The sequence below is a fragment of the Protomyctophum parallelum genome, assembly GCF_964188405.1.
Source record: "Protomyctophum parallelum genome assembly, chromosome: 1".
Taxonomy (NCBI): domain Eukaryota; kingdom Metazoa; phylum Chordata; class Actinopteri; order Myctophiformes; family Myctophidae; genus Protomyctophum; species Protomyctophum parallelum.
The window spans coordinates 22032369-22058498 of record NC_139697.1 but is presented as its reverse complement, the minus strand read 5'-3'; the positions used below and the strand labels follow the sequence as shown (position 1 = coordinate 22058498).

Here is a 26130-nt window from a genome sequence, read left to right as displayed (position 1 = left end):
CCCCCCCCCCCCACACACACACACACACACACACACAGTCCGGTCACAAACATCCCCACAGGACACCAGCAGCAAAGCTCAAGGACAAAAAAACGCCACTGCTGCACCCATACATTAGTCTGTATTTAGGATTTATATTAGTCATACTATTCATGTGAGATTTTGTTTGACAAAAGCTTTAATAACAAAAGCAATACAAATTAAACGCAGTTATTGGGCGCCTTTTGACGCCTGTTTTCCAAAGGCCCCCGGGCGCCGACATCGCCTTTTCACGCTTTTTTAAATATCAATTGATTACGGACCGTGATCAATGGTGTCCTGTACGCGCTCATAACACTCCGGTTCCGATGCGGTGGGGGGGAAAAAACAACGAAAACAAAACCCGGAAATGGAATTTCCGCTGTCTTATGCTGCCCCACAGGTTTTAGAACGGTAATATCTCGGATTCTTCTTTTTAGACCAAAAACAAGCTTGATTTGCGGCTCATTTCTCTGATATGATCCTTCGGTTACAAAAAGTATGCTTCGGGTGGATTAAATGACAATCGCGGGACATTTCTTTACTTCTTGACTGGCAGTTTCCAACTAAAAGGTGCTCGCCGTTGAAAATTTAAAAGTGCGGCGGCGCTCTGAGACATTCTCAGGGTTAAATTTAGAAGATAGAAATGCCATTAAATGGGGGTCTATAGACTAATTAGTGTAAATTTGGGGGCCCTTGACATGAAAAGGTTTGTGAACCACTGCTGTAATATTACAGCAGTGGTTCCCAAACCTTTTCAGTACTGCTGTAATATTACAGCAGTACTGTAATATTACGGTACCTGGTGGTGAGTGCTCCGTGGTTGAGTAGTGTGGTGATTATGAGCTCGTGGCCGTAGCGAGCAGCGATGTGAAGGGCTGTGTTTTTACTCTTGTCCTCACAGTCAACCTCCGCTCCTTCACACACGCGCGCGCACGCACGCACGCACGCGCACACACACACACACACACACACACACACACACACACACACACACACACACACACACACACACACACACACACACACACACACACACACACACACACACACACACACACACACACACACACACACACACACACACACACACACACACACACACACACACACACACACACACACACACACACACACACACACACACACACACACACACACACACACACACACACACACACACACACACACACACACACACACACACACACACACACACACACACACACACACACACACACACACACACACACACACACACACACACACACACACACACACACACACACACACACACACACACACACACACACACACACACACACACACATATTAAGGCCATGCATCAAGGCAGCACTGGGACATATTAATAATACCATTCATGAAAATCACACATCCAAAGGTAATAATATTGTACATTCATTACAGGAAGAGGGTTGGAAATAAGAGCAAGGCAATGAACAGTTGACCCCGAGACAGACCTGCCATCTGTGGGTGCCTCACCACACACACACACACACACACGCACACACGCACGCACGCCAGAAGGCTCACCATTTGTAATGAGGGCTTGCGAGCGAGAGAACCTGCCTTCGGCAGCAGCCATGTGGAGGGGAGTCTTGCCATCCTTACTCTGGAGAGAGAGAAGAAGGACAGGGAAAACGAGACAGAAATGACAGTTTGACACAGACCCGAGCAAAGGACGGAGCGTGTTTTTGACAGCGTGCAGAGAAAAGGGATTGTGGTTTGAGTGCAGTACTCATTTCAGCACTAGGGTTAGAAATGTTCAGATGAATAATCTTTTGGGGGTTTTTTTTGGCAAATGGAATATATCACAATTGGTATTGGTTCCAAGAATACCATATTGGTTGGGTTTAGCCTCAAGAGAGAGAGTCAAGCAAAAAAAAAAATGCATTCAGCATGACACAAAACGATGGGCACAACATAACTTAAATACACAAACGTTTAAATACTGTATGTATAATGCATCTGTAGTCAAAATGTTTGCCGGTGTATTGGTAGCAGCTTTGTGATGCCTGCTGATTAAAGTAAAACACACCTTGAGAAGCAACAATGACTCATCAAAATGAACAGCTGAATAATTGCTCTCTTTGGTGATGCAAGATGCGCTGTATGAAAACAATATTAAAGCAAAACAAATCTTGAGAAGCAACAATGACTCATCAAAATTGACAGCTGAATAATTGCTCTCTTTGGTGATGCAAGATGCGCTGTATGAAAACAATATTAAAGCAAAACAAATCTTGAGAAGCAACAATGACTCATCAAAATTGACAGCTGAATAATTGCTTTCTTTGGTGATGCAAGATGCGCTGTATGAAAACAAAATTAACCCATTGAGACCCGAAAAACCTATGTTTCTATGTCAGTGGTTCTCAAACTATTTCATGTCAAGGACCCCCAAAAATATATGAAATTGGCCGCCGACCCCCGTCTGTTGTTGTTTCAGGGACAGAAGCAAAGATTTGAGCTTAAAACGTTTGCTGTGAAAGAATATATATAAAGATTTGCGCCACATTTTCACGATTAAAAAAGAATAGCAGACCTACAAGCTGCGCTATGAGCTTGCAGATCTGCTATTCTTCCAACAGCTAAAGCATAACATAATGCTTAAAACACCAAAATGGGAAAGAGGGGGACAATCCCTTCCGGGATTACTATTATGCGTCACAATTAAGACCTTTAATATGTTGGCGTGATGATGAATGTGAGGCAAAATGGAAAGCTCTGGAAGATTAATTCAATCAACATCCCTATTCAGACTTTAATTGGGAATAAAGATCAGGCTAAGTCCTACGATTATATTTTAGACCCATTCACAATATTTACTTTAAATATCTGGTCCAAAGTGGTGAAACAGTTCAGAATGGAGAGGACAATCAGGGTGTTGAGGTGGCTCGCTTAACGATCCAGAGTTTAAACCTGGTGTGTATGATCAAACCTTCAGGCGATGGGCTCGGTATGGTTTTTCCTTTTGCAGTACTGCCACGAATGGCAATGTGTTTTTGAATTTTGAACAATTGAAAAATATGTGTATGTATGTGTATAGATACATATAGATATGTATTTAGATACCTTCAAGTACTTCATCAGTGATGTAACTATAGGTTTTCAATGTAATGAGTCCCGGGATGCAGGGATGGTCTTTTAGATGAGTCCCAGGGACATTTTATGAGTCCCACTTCAACGACGTTAGGAGTCATATTTGTAATTTTTTTAAATTGCAGCATGTAACTCCAATTAAAATGTATATGGTTATAATGTGGTTATATTCATGTAGAAAACAGAAGAAGAAATGATTATTATAACTAAAGCTAGCAAAATAAACTAGAATAGAAACCAGTACAGTAGTACAGTAGTGCATCCCTTGGATGCAGAGGTCGTTGTTTTATTGCGTCCCTTAACTATAAACTGAGTTTTGGGCTGCAAAATGCACCCAATATTAATCTCTGCTTCATGGGGGAGGTGAAAGCTTCCGAGCCGGTGGCCTCAAACGATCTCATTCAGGTTTTTATTCAGGCATATAAACAGGAGTCTAAAATAGCAGTGTCTAGTGTATACAATGCCTTGGTTTCAGCTATAGGGCCAACTCCACAGTTAGTACATTAAAACTAATTGGGAAAAAATAATTGGATTACCATCACTACAGAGGAATGGGTAAATAATGTGCAAAACACAAATTACGTCCACCAACTCAAGAATGTGGAGGGAATTCTGTTGGAAGAACCTAATGAGATTTTTTTATTACACCTCAAATTAAGTCAAGACAATTGAAAACAGAACAGCCATGCTGGAGACAGTGTGGCCACAAGGAGGCGGGCCACACTCATATATTCTGGACTTGTCCTAAAATTCAGAAATGCTGGCAGGATATCCACTCCACCTTGGAGACCATTCTGTGTTTTAAGATACCTCAGACTTTTTATTGCTGGGAAATATCCCTGAAGAGTTTCTAATACATGATAAATATTTAATCAAGATCCTCTTAGCAACAAGTAAGAAAGCGATCACACAACGCTGGTACCAACAGGACCCACCAACGAAAGAACATTGGATTACTGAGGAACTGTATGTTATGGAAAAACTTTCATACTTAGACTACAAGAGGATAAGTTCTATAAAAAAGTGGGAAAAGTGGGATCTCTTCTTCTCAGCCTAGCGATAATGCAAGAGGATTTCAATTAATGTATCTTGTAATATGACAAATGCAGCCTTGTTTTTTGTCTTCCTCCTTTTGTTATTTTTTTCCCCGTATTGTCCTTTTTTGTCTGTCTTTTCATCAATAAAAATAAAGTGAAAAAAAAAAAAAAACACAAAAATGGGTTGCCTTTCAGAATGGGTTAAACATTATCAGAAGAGACTGGGATGATGAGCTGGATTTCCAGGCAGAGATCGATCCACTCAAAGGAAGGACAGATTTGAAACTGAAAGTACAGCTTTCTCTCTCTTAACGTGTGGAGAGAGCGAGACCAGTAATTGGGCCAGGGGCAGTACTGGTCCATTCACTGGTCCATTCACCCCGAGGATCATAAAAAAATCTTGAACGATTACTATTGCAATTTCTTTTGGGTCCCCTTTTTTTACAATTCAGGCATTTAAGCAGACCGTCTTAATCCAGAGCGTGTTTCATCTTTGAGAATACTGTGAAATACTGGATGTACACTATCAATATCATTTCAATGATAGTGAGTATGTCTGTACTCTCTGTGACATTCTAGCGTCATGCTGTGCAGGGGGTGCACTTTGCTGGTACATCAAGCCGCCTCATGCTACAGAAACAGGAGATAAGACTCCTGACCTATATGGGCCACATGCTTCCCAAGGCTACTTACTTACTTAGTATTAGCCGTCGTTAAAATGAAAACAAAGAATGAAGTTCACGTATTGTTGCGCAAGCCATCTGAAATGCTTCAATAAAGCTATATTTTCGAGAAAATCCCTGACGTTTATATTACACGTTTTTTTTATATAATGGAAAAAAGAAAGTATTATATTGTTGTGTAAGCTATCCAAAATGTAATGAGCACTAACTATGAGACCCTGCAGATCATGTCTGTGTGTGTCTGTCCCGCTGTGACACCACCCGCCCGCCACCAGAGGGCGCAGCTGTAGCACACACACACACACACACACACACACACACACACACACACACACAGTAGAAAACTTTAAAAAAAATTACTAACTAAACAGAAAAAAAAAGTACGTAATTTATTCGAATTGTTGTTATTGCAATTTACGAGCTGCGTTCGCTTCCCGCGTCTTACTTGTACTATAATTCAGTCAATGTCTGTCTGTCTGAGACACCGCCGTATCTCCTCACCGCCTGCACCAATCGCTCCCACTTTTCACACAGGCATTGACCATAATAATATGGAGGTCTTAACGAAGCCCTTTTTCCAATTTAACAAATTATAAGTTAATAATGAATTTATCAGTGAATTAAAAATGCGAAAACGGTTTTAAAGTTCATAGTCCCTGATGGTGCCTGTGTTCTTGATGCATTCTAAGGAGTAAAACATGCACATAGGGGCGTAGACAGGTTTGATCAGCTCTTGCGGTACCACACGGCCGGGCCGCAAAAACCATGGATTGGTACAGACTGTACTTTCATCTAGTGTCACTAAGACTATGACGAAAAATGTTCCTCGACTATACCGTTTTAAAACAGAATAAATACGAAATAAAAACTAAGCCATGATGACTAAAACTATGACTAAATATTCTGACAATTTCGTTGACAAATACAAACTAGACTAAAACGTTAGGAAGGGACTGGTAGACAAAGATCCAGTAAAGGTAAAAGACACAAGTCATTTTACACTTGGTTGCATGCTGAAAATAGGAGATCTTCAAGCTCACAACACAAGTTGTGAGCTTGAAGATCGGCTATTTTCAGCAAGTGTAAAATCAGCCGTTATGACGCCATCAAGGCCCGCCAAAAAAACGATTTAGCCAAATACATCAACTGTAGATTTAGTTGACTAAAACTAGACTATACACTAAAACATTCCAGGTGATCAAAATGTAGCTAAAATTTAAATCTAAATTTGCTGTAAAAAACAACACTGACTTTCATAGACATTTCCAAAACGAACAGCTATACGTTCTCCACACTGAACTGAGTTCACAACCATATTAAAGCACGAGAAATCACACAAAGTGTTTGGGCCAGAGAAAACCCCCAACACTTACATTTCAAACAGCAACCTCTGACTGTGATAGAAATATAATCGACAGTTTCAACACAAGGACTGAATAATAATTTCTCTGTAACATGCAGAATCTGCAGGGAGAAATGTCCCTCCCCCAACCCTTCCTTGTCCAATAGGCACGTTAGCAGGAGACAAGACAAGCTGTCCTTCTCCCAATAAATAAACTAGAAATACGAGGACATGACAGAGGGAGAAATCAACTTTTAACAACCACCGGACAGGAGTTTTCATGTTGCACGGTAAGACTACAATTAGTATTATTGCCATCACCTGTTCTCTTTATGTTCAACAACACAGCCATGCAAAATAACACTGCCAGCTATGAGGTGGCGAAAGCTTGACCTGCATAGCAACAGTTGCTAAACTATTTGGATTGGCATTGGACAATCGCTTTTGGGGTAAATGAATGTGAATGAATGGGAGAGGGCGGACGACAGAGACGATATCAGATGGCACGCTACACTGCCATGAGCTACATGGAGCAATTCCCCTGAATGCATTGTCGTTATTATCATTAGGGCATGCTTCCAGACAGAGATTTGTGCCCGTCAGTGTTGATTTCGTCAACTGAAACTATGGCGGAAAATTGTTCGTCGACTACCTGACTATCTCTCTATTTTCATTTTTTTCACATTTTAGTGTCATTTTTATTTCTTGACGAAATTGTCAATATATTTAGTCTTAGTTTACGACGTCATCGTAGCTTAGTTTTTTCGTCAGTGAAAAGTCGACGAACATTTTTCTGTCATAGCATTAGCCGACAAAATCAACACACACACACGCGCGCACACACACACACACACACACACACACACACACACAGGACAGTGAAGGTACCCACTCTAATGTTGACATGAGCTCCGTTGGCCAGCAGCAGCTCCTGACACAGCGCCCCCTGGCGCGAAGAGGAGGCAAAATGGAGCGCAGAGAAGCCCCTCTCATTGACCTGAGAAAACACGGGGAAAATTCAGAGAAGCCCCTCTCATTGAAACGAACACTTAAATGGAAACTATTACAAAGTAAAGTAAAGCTAACAATGGAAATGTGCCATCGACAGCGTTACCTGGTTGACACTGGCTCCAGCCTCCAGGAGTTCATTGACCACCACGTCTTGACCGTTGTAACACGCCACGTGGAGCGCTGTGTTACCGTAGCCGTTCGCCACGTTGATCTGCGCACGCACACACACACACACACACACACACACACACACACACACACACACACACACACACACACACACACACACACACACACACACACACACACACACACACACACACACACACACACACACACACACACACACACACACACACACACACACACACGAAAAAATGTGTTTCATGAAATCCATTGTTATTTGGTTTTTCTTTTAGGTTTTTATGGCCTCAATTACACCCACACAACCTGAACTTTGAGAATTCAGTGGATTTTCTGTGGTCTGGGGTTTTCTCCGTGTGTTCTGACGCCTTTTGAGCCGCAATGAAAACAGGCAAAATCCCTCAACAGTGACATTCTTACCTCACACTCCACAGGCAAATCAGAGCACTTGTTTGAGCCAGAAAACCCCAGACCACAGAAAATCTACTGAATGTTGAAAGTTCAGTTTTTTTTGGGTGAAATTGAGCTCAGAACTACCCCCCCCCCACACACACCCCCCTTCCCCCCAAAAAAAGACCTTTAAACAGACCATTACTGCACGTGAAAAAGGTTGAGAGACCTGTGTGCGTGCATGCGTGCGTGCGTGCGTGTGTTCTGACCTGGACACCCAGGCCCAGCAGGTAGCGCACCGTGCTGTTCATGCCACTGGAGGCAGCGGCGTGCAGCGGCGTGTACATCTTCTTATCCCTGCAGTCCACCTCCGCTCCGCCGGACACCAGCAGCTTCACCACCTCCAGGTGACCTGAGAGACCGTTTCACACACGTTTATACAACAACGTCATTCATTTTATTCACGCCATGAAGGGTCAGAGAGCACTTGCATGGTATGAGGAGTGTGGGGAAATCAGACATGTAGACTGAAGGATGTCCGTCTACCTGCACAGTGCATACATTCATGTTGTCCTTACATTCACCTACACATATTCCAATAACAAGCTTATCGAGTACCCGTTATCAATAAGATTTGGGCTTAACAAGCCTGTTATCGAGCTTAGCCCATATGACGTCACGTTGAAACAAGAGGCGATCAAGAAATAAATGTAATCATCCATGCTGGCACAAACCTGACGGTCTAAAAGTGTATTGATACCTGCCAACCAGCACTGTCCGGGTGAACAAAATTACGCTTTTAACCCATTCTGACCTGAGATCAGATTCTAAGAATGTCTTCTACATCCTGACAGTTTTCATTCTGACCTGAGATCAGATTCTAAAAAATGTCTTCTATGTCAGTCGCTCTTCGATTTTTCAAAAATAGCAGACCTACAAGCTCGTAGCACGCCACTCGGTGGCGCGCTATGAGCTTGTAGATCTGCTATTTTTCAATAGCTAAAGCATAACATGATGCTAACACCAAAATGGGTTCCCGTATAGAATGGGTTAAAGTGATGGTACGCATATTAATTAACCAGTTAACGGTTTCTTTAATATTATTTTATCAGTAAAAAAAAGGTCAATTGCCTTCCGTCTGTTAGAAAAGTACTGTATTAGAAGGCCCTAGTAAAATATATTAGTTCTGTTCAGAATTTATTGTCTGCCGTCTTTCCACAAAATAATAGAGAATGCTCGATAGTGGGCTCGATAAGAACCCGGCTCGACAAGCCTGATCGATAAGGTGCTCGTTATCAATAAAACATTAACGAGCTCCATCCCCAAGTACGACACATTTTGAGCTTGTAGTATTTTTGATACGACAGTATATCAATGTGGAAATATAGTGGCTCTCTCCGTGGTCAAAGTTGGGGGGGGGGGTGGGTACCGTCCTAAAGTCGGCTCTTCGGTGCTACTGAAAGTTTCTGACGAGCCGAAATCATTTCAGCACTACAGCGCCGAAACAGCGGTAAAATAGGAGTATGAATCGGCCCTAAGACTACCCTTTTCCACTGACGAAAACCAAATGGAAACTAAATGAAAACTAAGCTACGATGACTAAAAACTAAAAACAATTTTGTCAACAAATAACAACTATACTGAAATGTTAGGAAGGGACTAGTGGACAAGAGATCCGCTATAAGTCATTTTACAATTAGTTGCATGCTGAAAATAAACAATCTACAAGCTCACAACGTGGGCTTGTAGATCGACTATTTTCATCAAGTGGCGGCTTCATTATGGCGGCTTCAAGGCCCGCCAAAATACATTTTCTTCGACTAAATCAACTGTAGATTTAGTCGACTAAAATCTTATGATGTTTAGTCGAGTAAAACTAGACCAACGCTAAAACATTCCAGGTGACTAAAATGCGACTGAAACTAAATGAAAACGATCGAAGAGACTATGGGTGCGTTCGGAAATGCGCCCCTTTATTCAGTGCACTCGGTGCGTTGTCGTTCGAAAATCCAGTGCGCTGCGCACCGGGTGTGCAGACTCCGAGTGCCCTCACTGAGCGACCCTACCCTGAAGCTGGGGTCGTCCGGTGTGATTCGTGTGAATGCGTCACAGCTGTGGTCGTTCGTAAATAAGGCCCACTGAACGCACTCTGTGACGTCACCGCCCACCACACTCAACAAACTGACCACATTCCCGGTGCGCATTTCCGAACACACCCAACGACTAATACTAAAAATCGAAAAACAACACTGGTGGGAAGAGCTGATGAAAACAGCGTTATCATTTCAACAGATCTTTGAGTGACTGCAACACAGTTCTTATGTAGCACCAGCAGCTTGTGTGTACTTATGCTTCAGGTATTTATAAAAGATTGCTACTTCCATACGGCCAAAGGAGAAAGACGGCCACCATATCATGCAAGTTGAAATGGACACAAGCGGCCAGTTCAAAGCTGCACAGTGAAAGATGGTGGGTGGGTGGGGAGGACTGGGAAGGGAGTTGTGGGAGAAAATGTAAAAAAAACGAAGAGTCGTATTCTCTTTCTGTGAAAACTGCACATGATCTAACTCTTTGAATAAAATGTACTTAAAAAAAGAAAAGAAAAAAGCTGCACAGTGGGGCCTCGCCACTGAACACGGCTTTGCAATTTGTGCAGCTTCTTTAAAATACCTGCACAGAAAGTAACTTCCTATTCATAGGTGAAGTTTGCAGGGAGACCACGTTATTTTCCTATTAACACAGTTAAAGGGTTACTACTTGATGCCCTCTCTGGCACATTAGCATTCATCCGCGACATTTCCTGAGCGTTAAGGTTTGCAATGCGTGACGGTCTCACCCATGTAAGCTGCCCAGTGAATGGCTCTCCTGTCCTTCTTATCAAATGCATTGATGTTCGCTCCTCTGGACAACAGCAGTCTTACCATCTAAAGCACACACGGAGAGAGAGAGAGAGAGAGAGAGAGAGAGAGAGAGAGAGAGAGATTAATTAGGAATATCCTGAATTCCTGATGCATGGCTAAGGGCCGATTCATACTCCTATTTTAGAGCTGAATAAAAGTCGGTTCGGCGCTGTAGAGCCTACAATGTGATGTCATTTGAGGTTCGGGTACCGTCCTAATGTCGGCTCTTCGGTGCTACTGAACATTTCAGACCAGCCGAAATCATTTCGGCACTACAGCGCCGAAACAGCGGTAAAATAGGAGTATGAATCGGCCCTATAGAACGGTCAGAAAGAAAGCAAAACATGTTAAGATGTCTCAGAAGATGTCATGTTGGTGAGATCTCATCTTTGAATTTGCAAGCTCAGCTGGGTGCCCTTATGAAATCAAACGCATCGAGAACATTGAGAAGGTTCAGAGAAGCCAATACTAAATGAATACCAGGTTTGAAAGAATACCAAGAAAGGTTAATATACACTTAGAGTTACCACAGTTAGCACGGCGTATAGGAGGCACAGAGGAGATTGCAGGCTTGCGAGCATGAACTTGTGAAGGTCACAATTGTAAAGGTGTGTGTGTGTGTGTGTGTGTGTGTGTGTGTGTGTGTGTGTTGAGTCTGGCGAGGAGGATTTAATCCTGCGGCAGAAATCTTTTCAATACAAAAAACAGAGAAAATGTGAAGTAGGACAAGTACAGAAACTAGGCCTATTAGACAGAGACGTACGTTAGGGAAGCTCCGATCAGGATTTTTGGGACCGATACCCGATCACCGATTGTTTTTCTCATGATTGGCCCATACCGATCTCGTGCGTAAGGGGCCAATTTGAATATTTCCCAAAGTATTATTATTATGTCAAAACTGTTTCTGTGTGTGGGCTCAGTGGTCCAGGCACCCTGGCTGGGAATCCAGTCTGGCAGTGGCTGGATGGCAACCGCGAGGTTGCCTGTTCGACTCCCCCAGAGTTAGTGTCAAAGTGTCCTTGAGCAAGACTCTGAACCCCAAATTGCTCCTCCCGATGTGCTGGTTGGTGCCTGGCTTGCATGGTTTCTGCCGCCGGCGTATGAATGTGTGTGTGAATGGGTGAATGTAATGCACAATCTATGTAAAGCGCCTTGGATAAAAGGCGCTATATAAATGCACCATTTACCATTTACCGTCCCCTCCCATCTCTCTCCCCATTTCCTGTCAGCCTACTGTCCCTCTATACTATAGCCTCGGAAAGTTCGGAAAACCCAGACGTTTTTATTTCCAGGGAGGAAAGAAAAGTAGCGCAAACATCGCTCACTCTCTGCCGTTTTCTGATCGTCTGCACCTTTGTTAAATTGACACACACACGCACACATGTACACACACACACACACACTCCTCTCTCTCTCTGTCGTTCTAAGTAATTAGTCTCCTATCGGGAGCTGCCTATGCCATAGAAAGCATAGGTGAGTTCCAGGCTAGTCCCTCTATAACAAAATAAAGGCGAAAGCCACAACAACAAAACAAACCCATTCAAAATAAAAAAGGTCAGGAAACGGACCCACCTCGGTGTGTCCACTGAAGGCGGCGTGGTGCAGGGCGGTGCGCCCGGCCCTGTCGGACACGTTGACGTTGCTGAGCAGGCGGACCAGGGCCTCGGCGCAGCCCACCGCCTTGTTAGAGGCCGCCACGTGGAGCGGGGTCTGCCAGTTCTTGTCGCGGGCGTTCACGTCGGCATTGTGCTTCAGCAGCACGGACACCGCATCCTGCACACACACACACACACACACACACACACATACACACACGCGCACACACACACATCATTATCAGAACTTTTATTTAAACTCGAGTACAATTGAGAGGCAGGTCCTAATTTGTCACAAAATACACAAAATCAGCAATATACAACAAACACAAACAGCCCCCGGAAAACATGTGTGTTTGTGTGTGTGTTATAGGCTGCGTAACAGTGAGACTTGGTTGTGAAAACAAACCAAACGCTATTTTCGTGCTCGGACAGACCCAGCCAGGGACCCAGGGACCCAGCCAGGGACAGACACACTCCTTATTAAACACAATCAGCGCCGGGATTTCTTTCAAAATAGCAGCTCGGGGTGCTGTGCAGATATGGCAGCATTTACTCTGAAAGCCCCCCCCCCCCCCCCCTTCCATTCCTTCCGTTCCGTACAAAAACCGGGAGAAATAATGCCCCCCCCCCCCCAGGTTGGCAGAGGAAGTGTAGCGAACAGGATTACATTAGATAATTGGCAGGTTGAACCACTTAAAAAACAACACATATTTGGCCATTGTTACACGTTATACACTTTACACTTGGGGTTAGGAAACACAGTAGCGTGTGGAAGATCAATGAACACAAACAGCCACAACAGCTTGGCATGGTATCTCTCTCACAGGCAAGACAGAGAACAGGCGATCTCAATGCAGTGAGATATCGGGATGAGATTTTGGAGTCCCATATCTTCAGAATCAGGGACCTAACGCCATCCTCCAGAACTTGGGAGTGGAGAGGATGGAATGGCCTGCCGTGAGTCCAGACCTCAACCAAATTGATCACTTGTGGGATCAGCGTGGGCGTGCTGTATACGTGCTAGAGTGACCAACAGAACCACTTTGGCCGACTTGCAACAGATCCTGGTTGAGGAATGGGTTGCCATCCCACAGCAAAATGTGGCTAGGTCGGTGACCAGCATGAGGAGGAGGTGCCAAGGTGTTGTGGCTGTGTATGGATCTTCCACACGCTACTGAGTTCCCTAACACTGAGTGTTAGGGAATTCACTTAGGGGGCGCGGGCACAGACCATATACAAGACCCTACCCCCCCCCCCCTAAGTGAATTCATTAAACGAAAGCCCGATAGGGGAATCAGTACCAGAGCAACAACTCGAGGAGACTGCGAAGTGCCGCACCGGCAAACAACATTCGGCCAAAATGTCCTCTCAGTACAGGGTTGTGTAGCATGGAATGGCCTTCCTCTGCGTATAAGGGATTGTGCTACATTTCCCTCTTTTAAATACAATCTGAAAAAATGGTTGCTTGAAAACCAAAGCTGCAACCATTCATGATTATTTTAGGTGTATTTATTTTTTATGCTGTGTTCCCTATGTAATGTTATGTAAATGTATTCCACTGTTTGCCTGTCTGTTTTTCCGTTTTGCGTTTCCTGCGAGGACTGCGGATGAAAATTAGCAACTGTGCTATATCCGGGGTATTTACGTCCATGTGACGTCCATTAATATGCATTGTCCTGTCCAAATAAACAAAGAAAGTAAAAGTGTAATATTAATAAAGTGTAAAAATGGCCAATATTGTGTTGTTTTTTGAGGGGCGCCAGCCCCTCCTATACACAGGTTTAATGTTTGTCTTTAGTTCAATGTTGGTTTTGTAAACGCCATTGACAATGAAGGGAAATTTTAAGTCATAATGTCCCTCGTTACGTCATATTGTCGCTTTATTGTTAAGGGCGTTTAATGTTTGTGTTGGCACTGTTTGTTTTACATCACCATTACATCACCTAATCAACATGAGTTAGACTTTAATATATTAGCGCCCCTCACTTCACACGGGTGTGAATTCTCCATATTACTGTGGGAGTGAAATCATCCAATCCACTGGGCAACTCAAAGCAAGGGCGAATTCCAACCATTTTGCCATTTTGGCAAATGTTTTGGGGGGCACTACACAGTACCCACACGTTTGGCTGCGTTGCTCATTGCACGAATGCCTGGTCCTCACCAGGCTGTACCTCGTCGTGAAGGTGACCAATCAATGATAAAAACGACATCAAATACACCACCAATTGGTATTATTAAAGGGGAGAAATAATCGACCAAAGTTACGTTTCCGAACTTGTTGTGAGGAGCACGGGTCCGCCAGTCTGACCGACTTGCCTCTCCGTACGTGCGTCACTCCCCTGGGTCGTTGCTGAAACGCACATTGTAGTTTAAAGCCCCTCAGTCGGGCAGTTCTCCAGATGCATACACCACAGCTGATGCATTTCAAATCAACAGCGTTGAACCATTTCTTGCTGAAATCAGGCATCCCTTTGTTTTGTTTTTTACACTTTTTATTGTCATCTATCCACAAACCAGGCAAACAAGCAGTAACATTTCATAGCTGAGGTATATGGTTATTGTGCCATGGCTATCAACCAATCAGATTTGAGCTGCACATTTCTTTTATGACACCGTATAACACATTACTGTTGTACAAAATCTATCCCCATGAACATGAAATTCCATACTAGAACATTTTAGAGGCCATATTGAGACTAGCCAATAGAAATGTTTCCCCCTCCACATAGACCTTGTTTTATTATTCTGTGTGTGTGTGTGTGTGTGTGTGTGTGTGTGTGTGTGTGTGTGTGTGTGCACCTGCGTGCAAGCGTTTGTGTTTTACCTCACTGCCAGAGGCAACAGCTCGGTGGAGAGGAGTCAGCCACTTGTTATCTTTGGCATTAACTCTGGCTCCTGCATGGGTGGGGACAGTATGGAGAAAGACACACAGAGAAGAGAGATTAGTGTGTGTGTGTGTGTGTGTGTGTGTGTGTGTGTGTGTGTGTGTGTGTGTGTGTGTGTGTGTGTGTGTGTGTGTGTGCGTGTGTGTGTGTGTGTTGGGGGTGGGGGCAGGGCAGACAGAATACAAAGAATAGTATATTTAACTCAGATATCACACCAGTCATTGACAGAAAAATGTCAACTGCGATGTATCTTGTTTTGGAAAGCGGTACAGAAATAAGTCATGACTTCCCTTTAGCGGTTAAAGGGAAGTCATGAAAAAAGGCCACTTGAAATAAGGTGACTTCATTGATTGACATCAAATAGCTCAAACCCACAATGCTGTTCACAAACATCAGTATGTACAACCATCAGTACATCAGCATTTAAAAAGGTTACAAAACAAAACAAAATACCAATTCCCCCTCTATTTCCCATTCCGAGTGTGTTTGTCTTATTATGTAACGCCAGCATACTCTATTCGAAAGCCCCTTCAGGTACATTTTTTAATTTTCAGCAATGGGATAATATTTGTTGGGTGGGTAGATCTTGTTGAGCTGGTCAGTTTGAAAGTAGATCTCAAGTCAAAAAAAGTGCGGGCACCCCTGCTTTAACCCATTTAGAGCCGAGGACGATTCTACAAATGTCTTCTAAATCCTGACAGTTTTCTGAAAAACCTATGTTTCTATATCAGTGGTTCTCAAACCATTTCATGTCAAGGACCCCGGAATTATATGTACTGTATGGCCGCGGACCCCCATCGGAAAACATGTTGTTCCAGGCACCCGCCAGAAGCAAAGATTTCCTCGTAATGACACACTTGCTGAAAATAGCTGATCTACAAGCTCACAACGCGTCAGCATACAAGTGCAATAAGTGCAAAATGATTTATACTGGATCTCTTGTCCACTATAGTCCCTTCCTAACATTTAGTCTAGTTTTTATTGGTTGACAAAATTGTCAAAATATTTTGTCTTCGCTTTAAGGCCTATTCATAGTCTGGATTTTCGGTGGTGAGCTGACCACCGCGAAATAACGTTGAGCGGTGGTGAGTAAAAACAGAGAGAAGGGCTGGAGCGGTGGCGGTGGTTTGCTCTTCACCGCGGCTCGTGACGTCATGTTGTAGTTCGGTGGTCACCGACACCTAACCACCGAAAACCCAGACTATGTATGAGCCTTTAGTCATCATGCTTAGTTTTCATTTAGTCCGTGAAAAAAAGGTGGTCTACGAACATTTTTTGTCGACAAAATCAACACTAACATAATTAGAAGGATGTTCTTCTGGGACACGAGACTCCAAAGAGCCATCGGGTGCCTGGTCGCGTATGTAAATATCCCATGATCCTTTTGTGGCACGTCTGTCGGGGGGCTAAAATAGCCCCCCGACAGAGCACCTGTTGCTGCTCCTTCATGTTACCGAGGAATGTTAAACATGCTGTACACAACACACACACACCACCACCACCACCACCACGTGTGTTGTGTGTTTCATGACAGCATGGCCTTTCTGTGAAGTCAGCTGATCAGGTTCAGGGAGGCGGAGAGTTTTGTAACCCCAGGAGAAAGGTAGCAGTTGCATCAGTGGTATTGCTGCTATTACATTTTTAACCAATTTTTTCACCCAGTGTCAATTATCTAATGTAATCCTGGGCGCTACTACTACACACCTCTGCCAACCTGGGGGGGGGGGGGGGCAGCGGACTGACCAGTTCCTTTCCCCTCCATCAGGCGCCACGGCTGGCCAGGGTGAGGTAGTTTAGAGACCAGGATTACTGCATGTTTTTTTGTGAGGGTACCTACCTACCCTAGGGGACACGGGGAGAACATGCAAAGTTGCAAACTCACAAAAACTCACACAGAAAGGCCCTTTCGCCAACCCACAGCATCCCCAGCGAGAATCGAACCCAGTGCCTTCTAGCTGTGAGGCGACAGCCCTACCGACTGTGCCACCGTGCCCTCCTGCTATTGCTTTTCATTGGCACACATGTACTGTACATCACCCTCTCACGCCATCTGTATCTATTGATCTCATCGAAAATACCCGTTCTTTTTTCTGGTGACTGGTGAAATATCTAAATACTGAATCAGGTACCTTAAAAAACTGTCTGGGGTGGGTTTTTTTTTATTGTATAGTGAAATGAATGGATGAATGGAATCGTTCCAACAGAAGTCAGAAGTATACTAGAATTTGGAGTGATGAATAAATCGATGCATCAGTGTTGATTTCGTCGACTAATACTATGAGAAAAAATGTTCGTTGACTACCTTTTTTCACTGACAAAAAATAATGGAAACAATTGTCAACAAATAACAACTAGACTAAAATGTAGCAGATCTACAAGCTCACCACGCATCGCAGCGCGACGTTGTGAGCTCGTAGATCGCTAATTTCAGCAAGGGTAAAAATCAGCCATTACGACGGCATCAGGGCCTGCCAAAATACATTTTAGTCGACTTAATCTGATATTTAGTCGACTAAAACTAGAGCAACACTAAAACATTCCAGGTGACTAAAACTAAATGAAAACTATTCAAGTCAAAATAAAAACTACAATGCATGGATGGATGGATAGCTTCCGAAGTAGCACAATAAGAGGCCGGTATAAGGAGGAATAAATGAATGTAGGGACAGGTCGTTTCCAACAGCGTGTCAGGCTCACACCGTGCGTTGTCGTTTACCTGAGAGGATGAGCAGCTCAATGATCTCTGCGTCTCCCAGGTAGGCAGCGGCATGCAGTGGGGTCCGCTTCTCATTGTCCTGTTCGTAGAGCACACACACACACACACACACACACACACACACACACACACACACACACACACACACACACACACACACACACACACACACACACACACACACACACACACACACACACACACACACACACACACACACACACACACACACACACACACACACTTAAAGGGATTGTGACATTAAAAAAAAGGTTTTGGAATTGTTCTTGTTTTTTTTAGGTTTTCTAATCTCAATTGCACCCAAAAAACATGAACTTTTAACATTCAGTAGATTTTCTGTGATCTGGGGTTTTCTGGCTCAAACAGGTGCTCTGATGTGCCGGCAGTAAGTGATGTAAGACCCTGCAAATCCCATATATGTCAATGGGATTTGCCAGCAGATGTCACTGTTTCACTGTGTTGCCCGTTTTCATTGTAGCTCAAAAGGCTTCCAAACCCCAAAGAAAACTTCAGACCACAGAAAATCCACTGAATGTTCAAAGTTCAGGTTTTTTGGGTGTAATTGAGGTCATAAAACCTAAAAGAAAAAGAAAAATAAATGAAAATGAATGTCATAAAACCTTTAACATCTTTAACCCACTGTATAGAGCATCGCAGTCTCGCCCCCTGTCAGAACGACGAGGCACCAGGAAATACCTGCCCATTCATTTTCCCCATAGACGTTTCAAAAAGTATTTATTTAAAGACCTTTAAAGCCTCGGACAAAGCCAACAGCCGAGTTGACAAATCATGACAGTAAACACATATTCTGGGCAGAAAAAAAAAACATTTGAAAGAAGAAAAACAACAAAAAAGTGCCCTTTTTTCGCCTTTCTAAGGCCAGAGGAAACAGGACACCCAGAGACTCAAGGGGGACACATCCCTTCATCCGTTATCTCCTCCTCCTATCTTACACTTTCCAGCCCTCTATCATTATTATGGGGTTTTATTGTTATACTTGACCAAGGAAGTTGACAAATAGTCATTTCAGGTCCGCAACATGTGAACCGAACATTAGCTGATTTCACACACCTGCTGGAAACGGATTCATGCGTTATCACTGCATTAAATACACCTCATCAACCGTTAGAATATGGGCCATACTGACATTACTCTATAGACTGGTAGAATTAAAGGCTCATACAGTATCTAGAGGAGAGTTTATAAGATATGTGGTCCCAGCCCCAATCCCATTCTCTCATTGAACTGCAGTAGAAGGCAATCAAGCAGAGTGGGGCTATAAACAGTGTCATGTGAGCACTAAATCATCTGTGATTGGCCTAGGCCAGTGTTGCTGACTCTGGGAAGATGAAGTGCGATGACCCCAGCATTATTATACAGAGAGAGAGAGAGAGAGAGAGAGAGAGAGAGGGAGCGAGTGAGAGGGAGGGGGGGGGGGGGAGGGCTCCGTCACCTAGCCTACTTCCTCAAAATTAAGTGATGATGTGCAGCTTTGTCAGTGGCCTAATGCAGCGTGAGTGCACTGTGCTGTACAGTACAGTACTGTAGTGTGCTGTACAGTACAGTACTGTAGTGTGCTGTACAGTACTGTAGTGTGCTGTATACAGTACTGTAGTGTCCTGTTGTACTAATCCCGCGTGTCCGTGTGTATACCTTCGTCAACACTCTCATAATGTCAAAAGTGTTTATTTATCGCCGGATTGTCACACAAACCATATTCCTCTCACGAGCACCGGATTGGGCAGTGAAATACTTTGTGATTTCCGATGCACAGATAAAGAGACGTCGAAACACGTTCGGGGGCTGTGGCGAGGAAACAAAATGTAGGCATATGTAGGAATATAATGGGAGAAAGCTGTGTCTTTATCCACTTTAACCCTGACACACCCTTGTTTTGGGCGTGCCATTTTATAGGTGAATATTGGCATACGTGTGTTGTCCATGGTTCCTATACAAGCACCATGGTGTCTGTACCATGTCTTGTGTTGTCCATGGTTCCTGGCCATGCTGGTCAGTTCTACGAGACAGACGGAGAGCGATGTATAGTTAGGATGCTATCGGAAAGGCACTCTTACTCGGGTCAATAAGTCGTTGGGAGACCAGATCGATAGCAGGCCGATTGCTCAGCTATCTAAATGAACAGTTTTCTGGAAAAAAAACTATGTTTCTATGTCAGTGGTGCTCAACCTTTTCCATGTCAAGGACCTCCAAAATTATCTGTATTTGGCCGCAGACCCCCCATCTGAAAATATGTTGTTCCAGGGACCTCCCCAGAAGCAAAGATTTGAGTTAAAAACGAATATACAGTATATATTCAAGGATTTGCATCACATTTTCACGATAAAAGCTCATAGCTTGTAGATATGAGCTTTGTTTCCATTCCCCTCTCCCCACCCCCAAGACCTATGAGCTTGTAGACCTGCTAATTTTCATTCGCTAAAGTATAACATAACATAATATAATGCCAATACAAAAACTGTTAACTGTGAGTGGACGACACCATAAAGCATTACACTTGTTTACAATAGGCCCCACCATTTTCAATTCATCAAAACATTTAGAGACAACTATATAGTCAAAACAGGAAATCATCATAGGAGGTAAATATACAGTGAGGGGCAAAAGGGGTGGGTGGAGGATTCAGATTTTACGGGGGCCAGTTTTGAATTGCAGCTGTCCGTAGGTGCCCTTTGAGAGCAGTTTTGAAGGAGTTAAGGGATTTGCATGTCTTAATGATTGTTGGTAGGGTGTTCCACATTTTTGTGGCATAGGAGCGAAATGAATTTAGTCCCTTGTTTGTGCCGAATCTGGGTTGCACATGGTTTGTTGAACTCCCTCTGGTGTTGTGGGTGTGTACTTCTTTGACATTAAGAAAGTATTTAGACAGGTACATGAGTAACTTGGTGGTGTATCGAATCTTGTGGACCAGACCCATGTCTCTGTCGTACTCTGACGTCAACCCTAAGCCATTCCAGCCTGTCAAAGTGGGCAGGGGTGAGGTGGGAGTGAGACCAAGTAGTAGCCAGACCAGTTTGTTTTGGGAAGTCTGGAGCCTTGTTTTAAGGGCCTTTGAGGTGCTGTGGTACCAGGATGTGCATGCATAGTCGAAGAAACCTTGTACGAGGGCCCCTGTTAGGGACTTCAAGGTGTTTTTGTTGACTAGTGAGGAGATCCTGTATAGGAATCTTGTTCTTTGGTTGAATTGTTTGATTACGTTGGTGGCCATTTTATCACCGGAAAGATTTGCCTCCAGGATGGAACCTAGGTATGTAATTTCATCTATTCGTGTGATAGCTCATTTCCCTCATTTCCTCCCATCTGGTGGTTGGCTCAGAGTGCCATCCAGTCATTTAATAGGCAAAGCATCTTATTCTGAAAGCTGTTTAATTCACTCAGAAACAGAGAATCGGGCAGTAAACATCCCAGCTATTTATAACAAGTCCCGTGATTGTCATTTATTTCAATCCACCCAAAACATTACTTTTTGTAACGGAGAATCATATGGTTAGAGCAATGAGCCGCAAATCAAGACTGTTTTGACCCAAAAAGAAGAATCCGAGATATTATGATTGTAAAATCTGCGTCCCCATAGACAGCATTAAGCCAGCGCGATTTTCATTTTTACTTTCCATCACACCCGAACTGGAGTGTTATGAGCACGCAGCGTACAGGACCGTAAATCAATTTATATTAAAAAGGCGTGAAAAGGCGCTATGGGTGGTAAATGAGTTAAGAACTAGTGAAGAGGAGTGTGATTGTACCTGTATGTTGACATCCTCTTTCTGGAATATGAGGTTGCGGACTTCATCGGTGTCCACGTTGAAGATGGCTCTCAGCAGAGACGGCTACAGAAACAAAACAACAGCTGTTTAAGTTGTGTGTGTGTGTGTGTGTGTGTGACTGTGTGTGTGTGTGTGTGTGTGTGTGCGTGTGGCACGTAACATTAACATAACAAACGCCGTAATTAGACATTCCCACGCAAGTACCATAAGCCAAGAATGTGACGTGGCCACAGTGGCGCCAAATGGCTAGAGTTTATGAGAGGCGCAGCTGTAGTGTCTTACAAATGTACACTACTGTACATTGTGGACGATACGAATTGACCAGACACAGGCTTTGTAGTCGTGTGTTGTATTGTCTTACAAAGGTTTATATTTGGCCTTGGTTCGTATCCGTTAAGAGAATAATCTGTGTTGAGAGGTACCTGCCAAGTCACATTCCTAATATGCACATTTTATCATTGTAAAACAGAGATTCTAACACACACACACAGTAATATCAGTGTGTGTGTGTGTGTGTGTGTGTGTGTGTGTGTGTGTGTGTGTGTGTGTGTGTGTGTGTGTGTGTGTGTGTGTGTGTGTGGTGTATGGAGGTAAGCCTGTGAGCTCGTGTTGCCAGCAGGTGTGAAACCAGCCGCTAATGTAAGAGTAGTAAAAGTTGGTATAGGGAGAGACAGTCCAGTCAAAAGGTCTTGAAAGATATAAAGAGATCTTAATGTTTTGGCAGGCGTCGCCGTCAACACTAAGGGTTGCCCAGGTAAATAAAACTTTCAGGCAGGTGGATTTCAGGTTCACTGATCGTTTGAGAAGGGCAGAGGAGAGCGACTGTCTATAAACACAACACGAGATATCTGATAAGACACCTGAATATGACCAGAAGACTCTTGTCTTCTGGTCTAAATGCTAAATTAAAGCACTGTTTACTTAGTTATAATGTGCTGTTTTAACTGTTGTGTGATCACTGAGCCCATAGTCATATTCATAGTAGTATTTGGTATATAAAAATGGAGGTTATGATTTTGTTTAAATCGCACAGCCCCAGAAAGTTACAAAAAAGTATTACATTTAAAACGGTAGTTTTAGCTATCATTTTATGTTGGACGATTTACTTTTCGGTCTAGTAGAAGATGACCTGTACAAGTGACCTTATTACACGGCTTGGTTGAATGCTTGATTCTGATTGGTCAATCGCTGAATTCAGCGGTGTGTTATTTCTTGACATGATAACAGCCCGCTCCGTTCTATAACAGCCTAATCAAAGCCTCGGAGCACCTGCTGCGCCCCTCTTGATTTACTGCCGTTTCCAACATGACAGCCATGTAAACACACACACAATGCAATTTACGGCTAAACATTGCTCTCAAAAATGTTTTTGAAAACATTTGAAGCGAGAAATAGACGATGCGGTACCCGGAAATTGATTCTACTAGACCTTACCCGTTCTGAATATATGAACACCAAATGATGTACAGTGTGGGTAATGCGATGTAATAGATCACATTACTGATTAGCAGGGAATTGTCCTGTCTCGCTATAGCGCACGTACTGTAGGCTACACTATGGCAAACATAGCAGATTTATCAGCCAAAAAGCATGTTTTTCCGAATTCGCGGCACCCCCTATGGATGACAATGGAATTGCTTTTGGTTCACCATTGATTAAACCACCCTCGACATGTGAATGAAATTTGGGGTGGATTGGACATTCCGTTGGTGATTTGTGTAGTTATTTGTAAAACAGGCCCCTCCCACTAAATTTGGATTACAGCCGAACGATACAGCCGAACGAGACTATGAAAATTATGCCTGTAGTGGTTTAATCGGATAGGTCCAGAGATTATGTGTACAGTTTTTCGTGAGATTTGCACAAAAACTGTAGGTAGAAGAGCAAGGGAGTGCAGTCAGTGCCCGGTATCGAGTCGGTCGGCTCTGCTTAGGCTCTGCCAGTGGGCCTAATCAGCCTAAATCCAATCACCTGTGCAATTTCCAGCCTCTGCCTCAGCCAATTGATTGCCATGGCAACCCCACACCTGAGAATTGATTACTTGACCAGTCCACTTTTCACAGTCAGTCACACCCTCTTCAGATACAGGCAGATACAACAGAGATCTCCAGGTTCCAAAGTTGCATCGTTCTCAAGTATGCCGGTGGCCGACGGGCACGTACATGTCTAGTTTTAATAATTATCATGAACCTCCCCTCCAAGTGTTGTAACTGTAGCTCCAACGGTTTCCGAGAGAAAAATACTTGCAATACTTGAGTGAAAAAAGGGGCTTTGTTAAGACCTCCGTAATATTATGGTCAATGCCTGTGCGAAAGGTCGGAGCGATTGGTGCAGGCATTGAGGAGCTACGACAGTGTTTCAGACAGACACTCTTTCACTCACTCAGACAGACATTGAGTGAATTATAGTATGATTTGATCAACTTCCTTCCTTCTTTTCAGATGCAGCCAGCGCGACACTTTCATTACCGTAAGCAAGGAAATACCTAATTTTGGGTCAACGTATTAATCTATGTATTAAGTAGCCGTGCAATAAGCGGGATAATGCCCCTGTCAACCTCTGCAATTTGGGATGGATGGATGTAGGATAACACAAAGCTGTGTGTGTGTGTGTGTGTGTGTGTGTGTGTGTGTGTGTGTGTGTGTGTGTGTGTGTGTGTGTGTGTGTGTGTGTGCGACTGTGCGTGTGTGTGTGTGTGTAAAACTAAAGAGAGGCACAATTTATGTAAAATGACAACTGACGCAAGCAGGGGAAATTTGGTGACAACTGATAACATTAAGTTGCATTTATAAACATACATCAATGAAACGGAAAGCCACACTATGTAGAAATGACTTTCTAGAAACACGACATCCAGTGGTGCCACGCAGCTCTCCATATTGCACACATACTGTAAACCGGACCCTCAACTTACTACTGGATAGAGAGATGTCATCCATTCGCTCCATATCCTAATGTTTCTCTATGCTTCGACCGGTTATATTGATGCGACTCCTTCTTTGGCGATGTAGATAATATACAAGTTCTACATTTATTCTGCTACTGGCTCTATATGACCAAATGCCACCCAATTGGGGCCTTCATTGGAATGGGTTGTCGTCCCATAATATCTTGCAGATAGCATAGCGGCCCTATTAGCTACCCCTGTTCTGTCCTGTCCAATCACAAAGCACTTAAATATAAGTAGAGCAGAGAGGCATGTTGGTATCTGCCTAATGCCTACAGCCTATTTCATTAAAGCTGCAATCCGTCGGTTCATTTTTAGGTCCTATAGCCCTACATGAGTGGCCAAACATCTACTGCACACTCGAGACGGAGCTTCTGGCTGTACAACTGGACTTAAATGGTAAATGGTGCATTTATATGGCGCTTTTATCTGAGGCGCTTTTACATAGATTGTGCATTACATTCACTCATTCACACACACACATTCACACCCCGATGGTGGAGGAGGAAACCATGCAAGGCACCAACCTGCACTTCGGGAGCAATTAGGGGTTCAGAGTCTTGCTCAAGGACACTTGGACACTATCTAACTCTGGGGGACGGTAGAACAGCCATAAAGTATGGGGCAGCGTGGCATTGGTCCGACCTCCTGTTGTTAGTCCAACCGTCACTAACACTATCCTCACAGTAACTTAAGCAACGGGTGATTTGTAACCCGCAGCACGGGTGATTTGTAACCCGCAGCACGGGTGTGACTAATGGGAGGTCCGACTTTGCCACTGCCAATTTTCACGGGTCACTCACGACTCGAGCAAAGATCAAATTGTATGTTCCAACATTCAAAAAATACATACATTTCAAAAGATTAGTTTTAAAATAAAAACATAAAAATTTTCTTTTTTAAAAACGAGCAAACAGATCTACAAGCTCGCACCACATTGCGAAGGGACTCGTTGCAAGCGTATAGATCTGTTATTTTCACTAGTTTGGATCCCGGGGCAAAACGTCTTAATCTCTCTTTTGGGTGTCGACCTGGAAAGCTGGGGAACCTCAACCACCGTCCTACCTACTGGTCTAAAAGGGTCTCAATGGAAGAGTAGGAGGACCACTACAGATGTGATAGTCATATAGAAGTATAGTAGGCTACTCCACCAGTACAGTTTGGTTGAACTTGAAATAATGTTTCGTTCCTTCAAAATGTAAAAGTTCCGGATCTCAGCTTTATTTACCAATGGAGGTATACTGCACTGAACTGCAGGTGTGCAGACTAGGAGGACTAGACATGAACCGACAGCTCTGATCCTGTCATCAGAGCTGTCCCATCTTCTCTCTCTAATACTGCCACCCCACCCCCGCCCCGCCCCCTGCCTTGGTGGTGTACACTTCAAAGAGAAGCGTCTTATTTTTTCTCTGTTTTTTTTTTTTTTTTCATAGGATGAAAAGCCTCCTCATCATATTTCTGTGGGCAGGGAAATTGCGTTCGCACACCTCTCACACAATACGTCATTGTTATTGGGACGACGTGAGAGAG

The 26130-nt window shown here is 43.6% G+C and overlaps 1 protein-coding gene across 3 annotated transcripts in view; it reads right to left on the bottom strand.

Moving 5' to 3' along the window:
* The window catches only part of LOC310858054 (serine/threonine-protein phosphatase 6 regulatory ankyrin repeat subunit A-like), a 68086-nt gene that overhangs the window by 24252 nt on the left and 17704 nt on the right, over window positions 1–26130 (bottom strand). For all 3 annotated transcript variants that reach the window (XM_083764106.1, XM_083764107.1, XM_083764105.1), the window contains exons 2-11: window positions 21633–21716; window positions 17851–17929; window positions 15074–15144; window positions 12221–12421; window positions 10585–10672; window positions 8018–8160; window positions 7318–7425; window positions 7096–7200; window positions 1573–1651; window positions 821–935 (exon numbers count right to left, since the gene is read on the bottom strand). In XM_083764106.1, coding sequence (XP_083620232.1) covers window positions 821–935; window positions 1573–1651; window positions 7096–7200; window positions 7318–7425; window positions 8018–8160; window positions 10585–10672; window positions 12221–12421; window positions 15074–15144; window positions 17851–17929; window positions 21633–21716 — 1073 coding nt within the window. The remainder of the gene's footprint in view (window positions 1–820; window positions 936–1572; window positions 1652–7095; window positions 7201–7317; window positions 7426–8017; window positions 8161–10584; window positions 10673–12220; window positions 12422–15073; window positions 15145–17850; window positions 17930–21632; window positions 21717–26130) is intronic.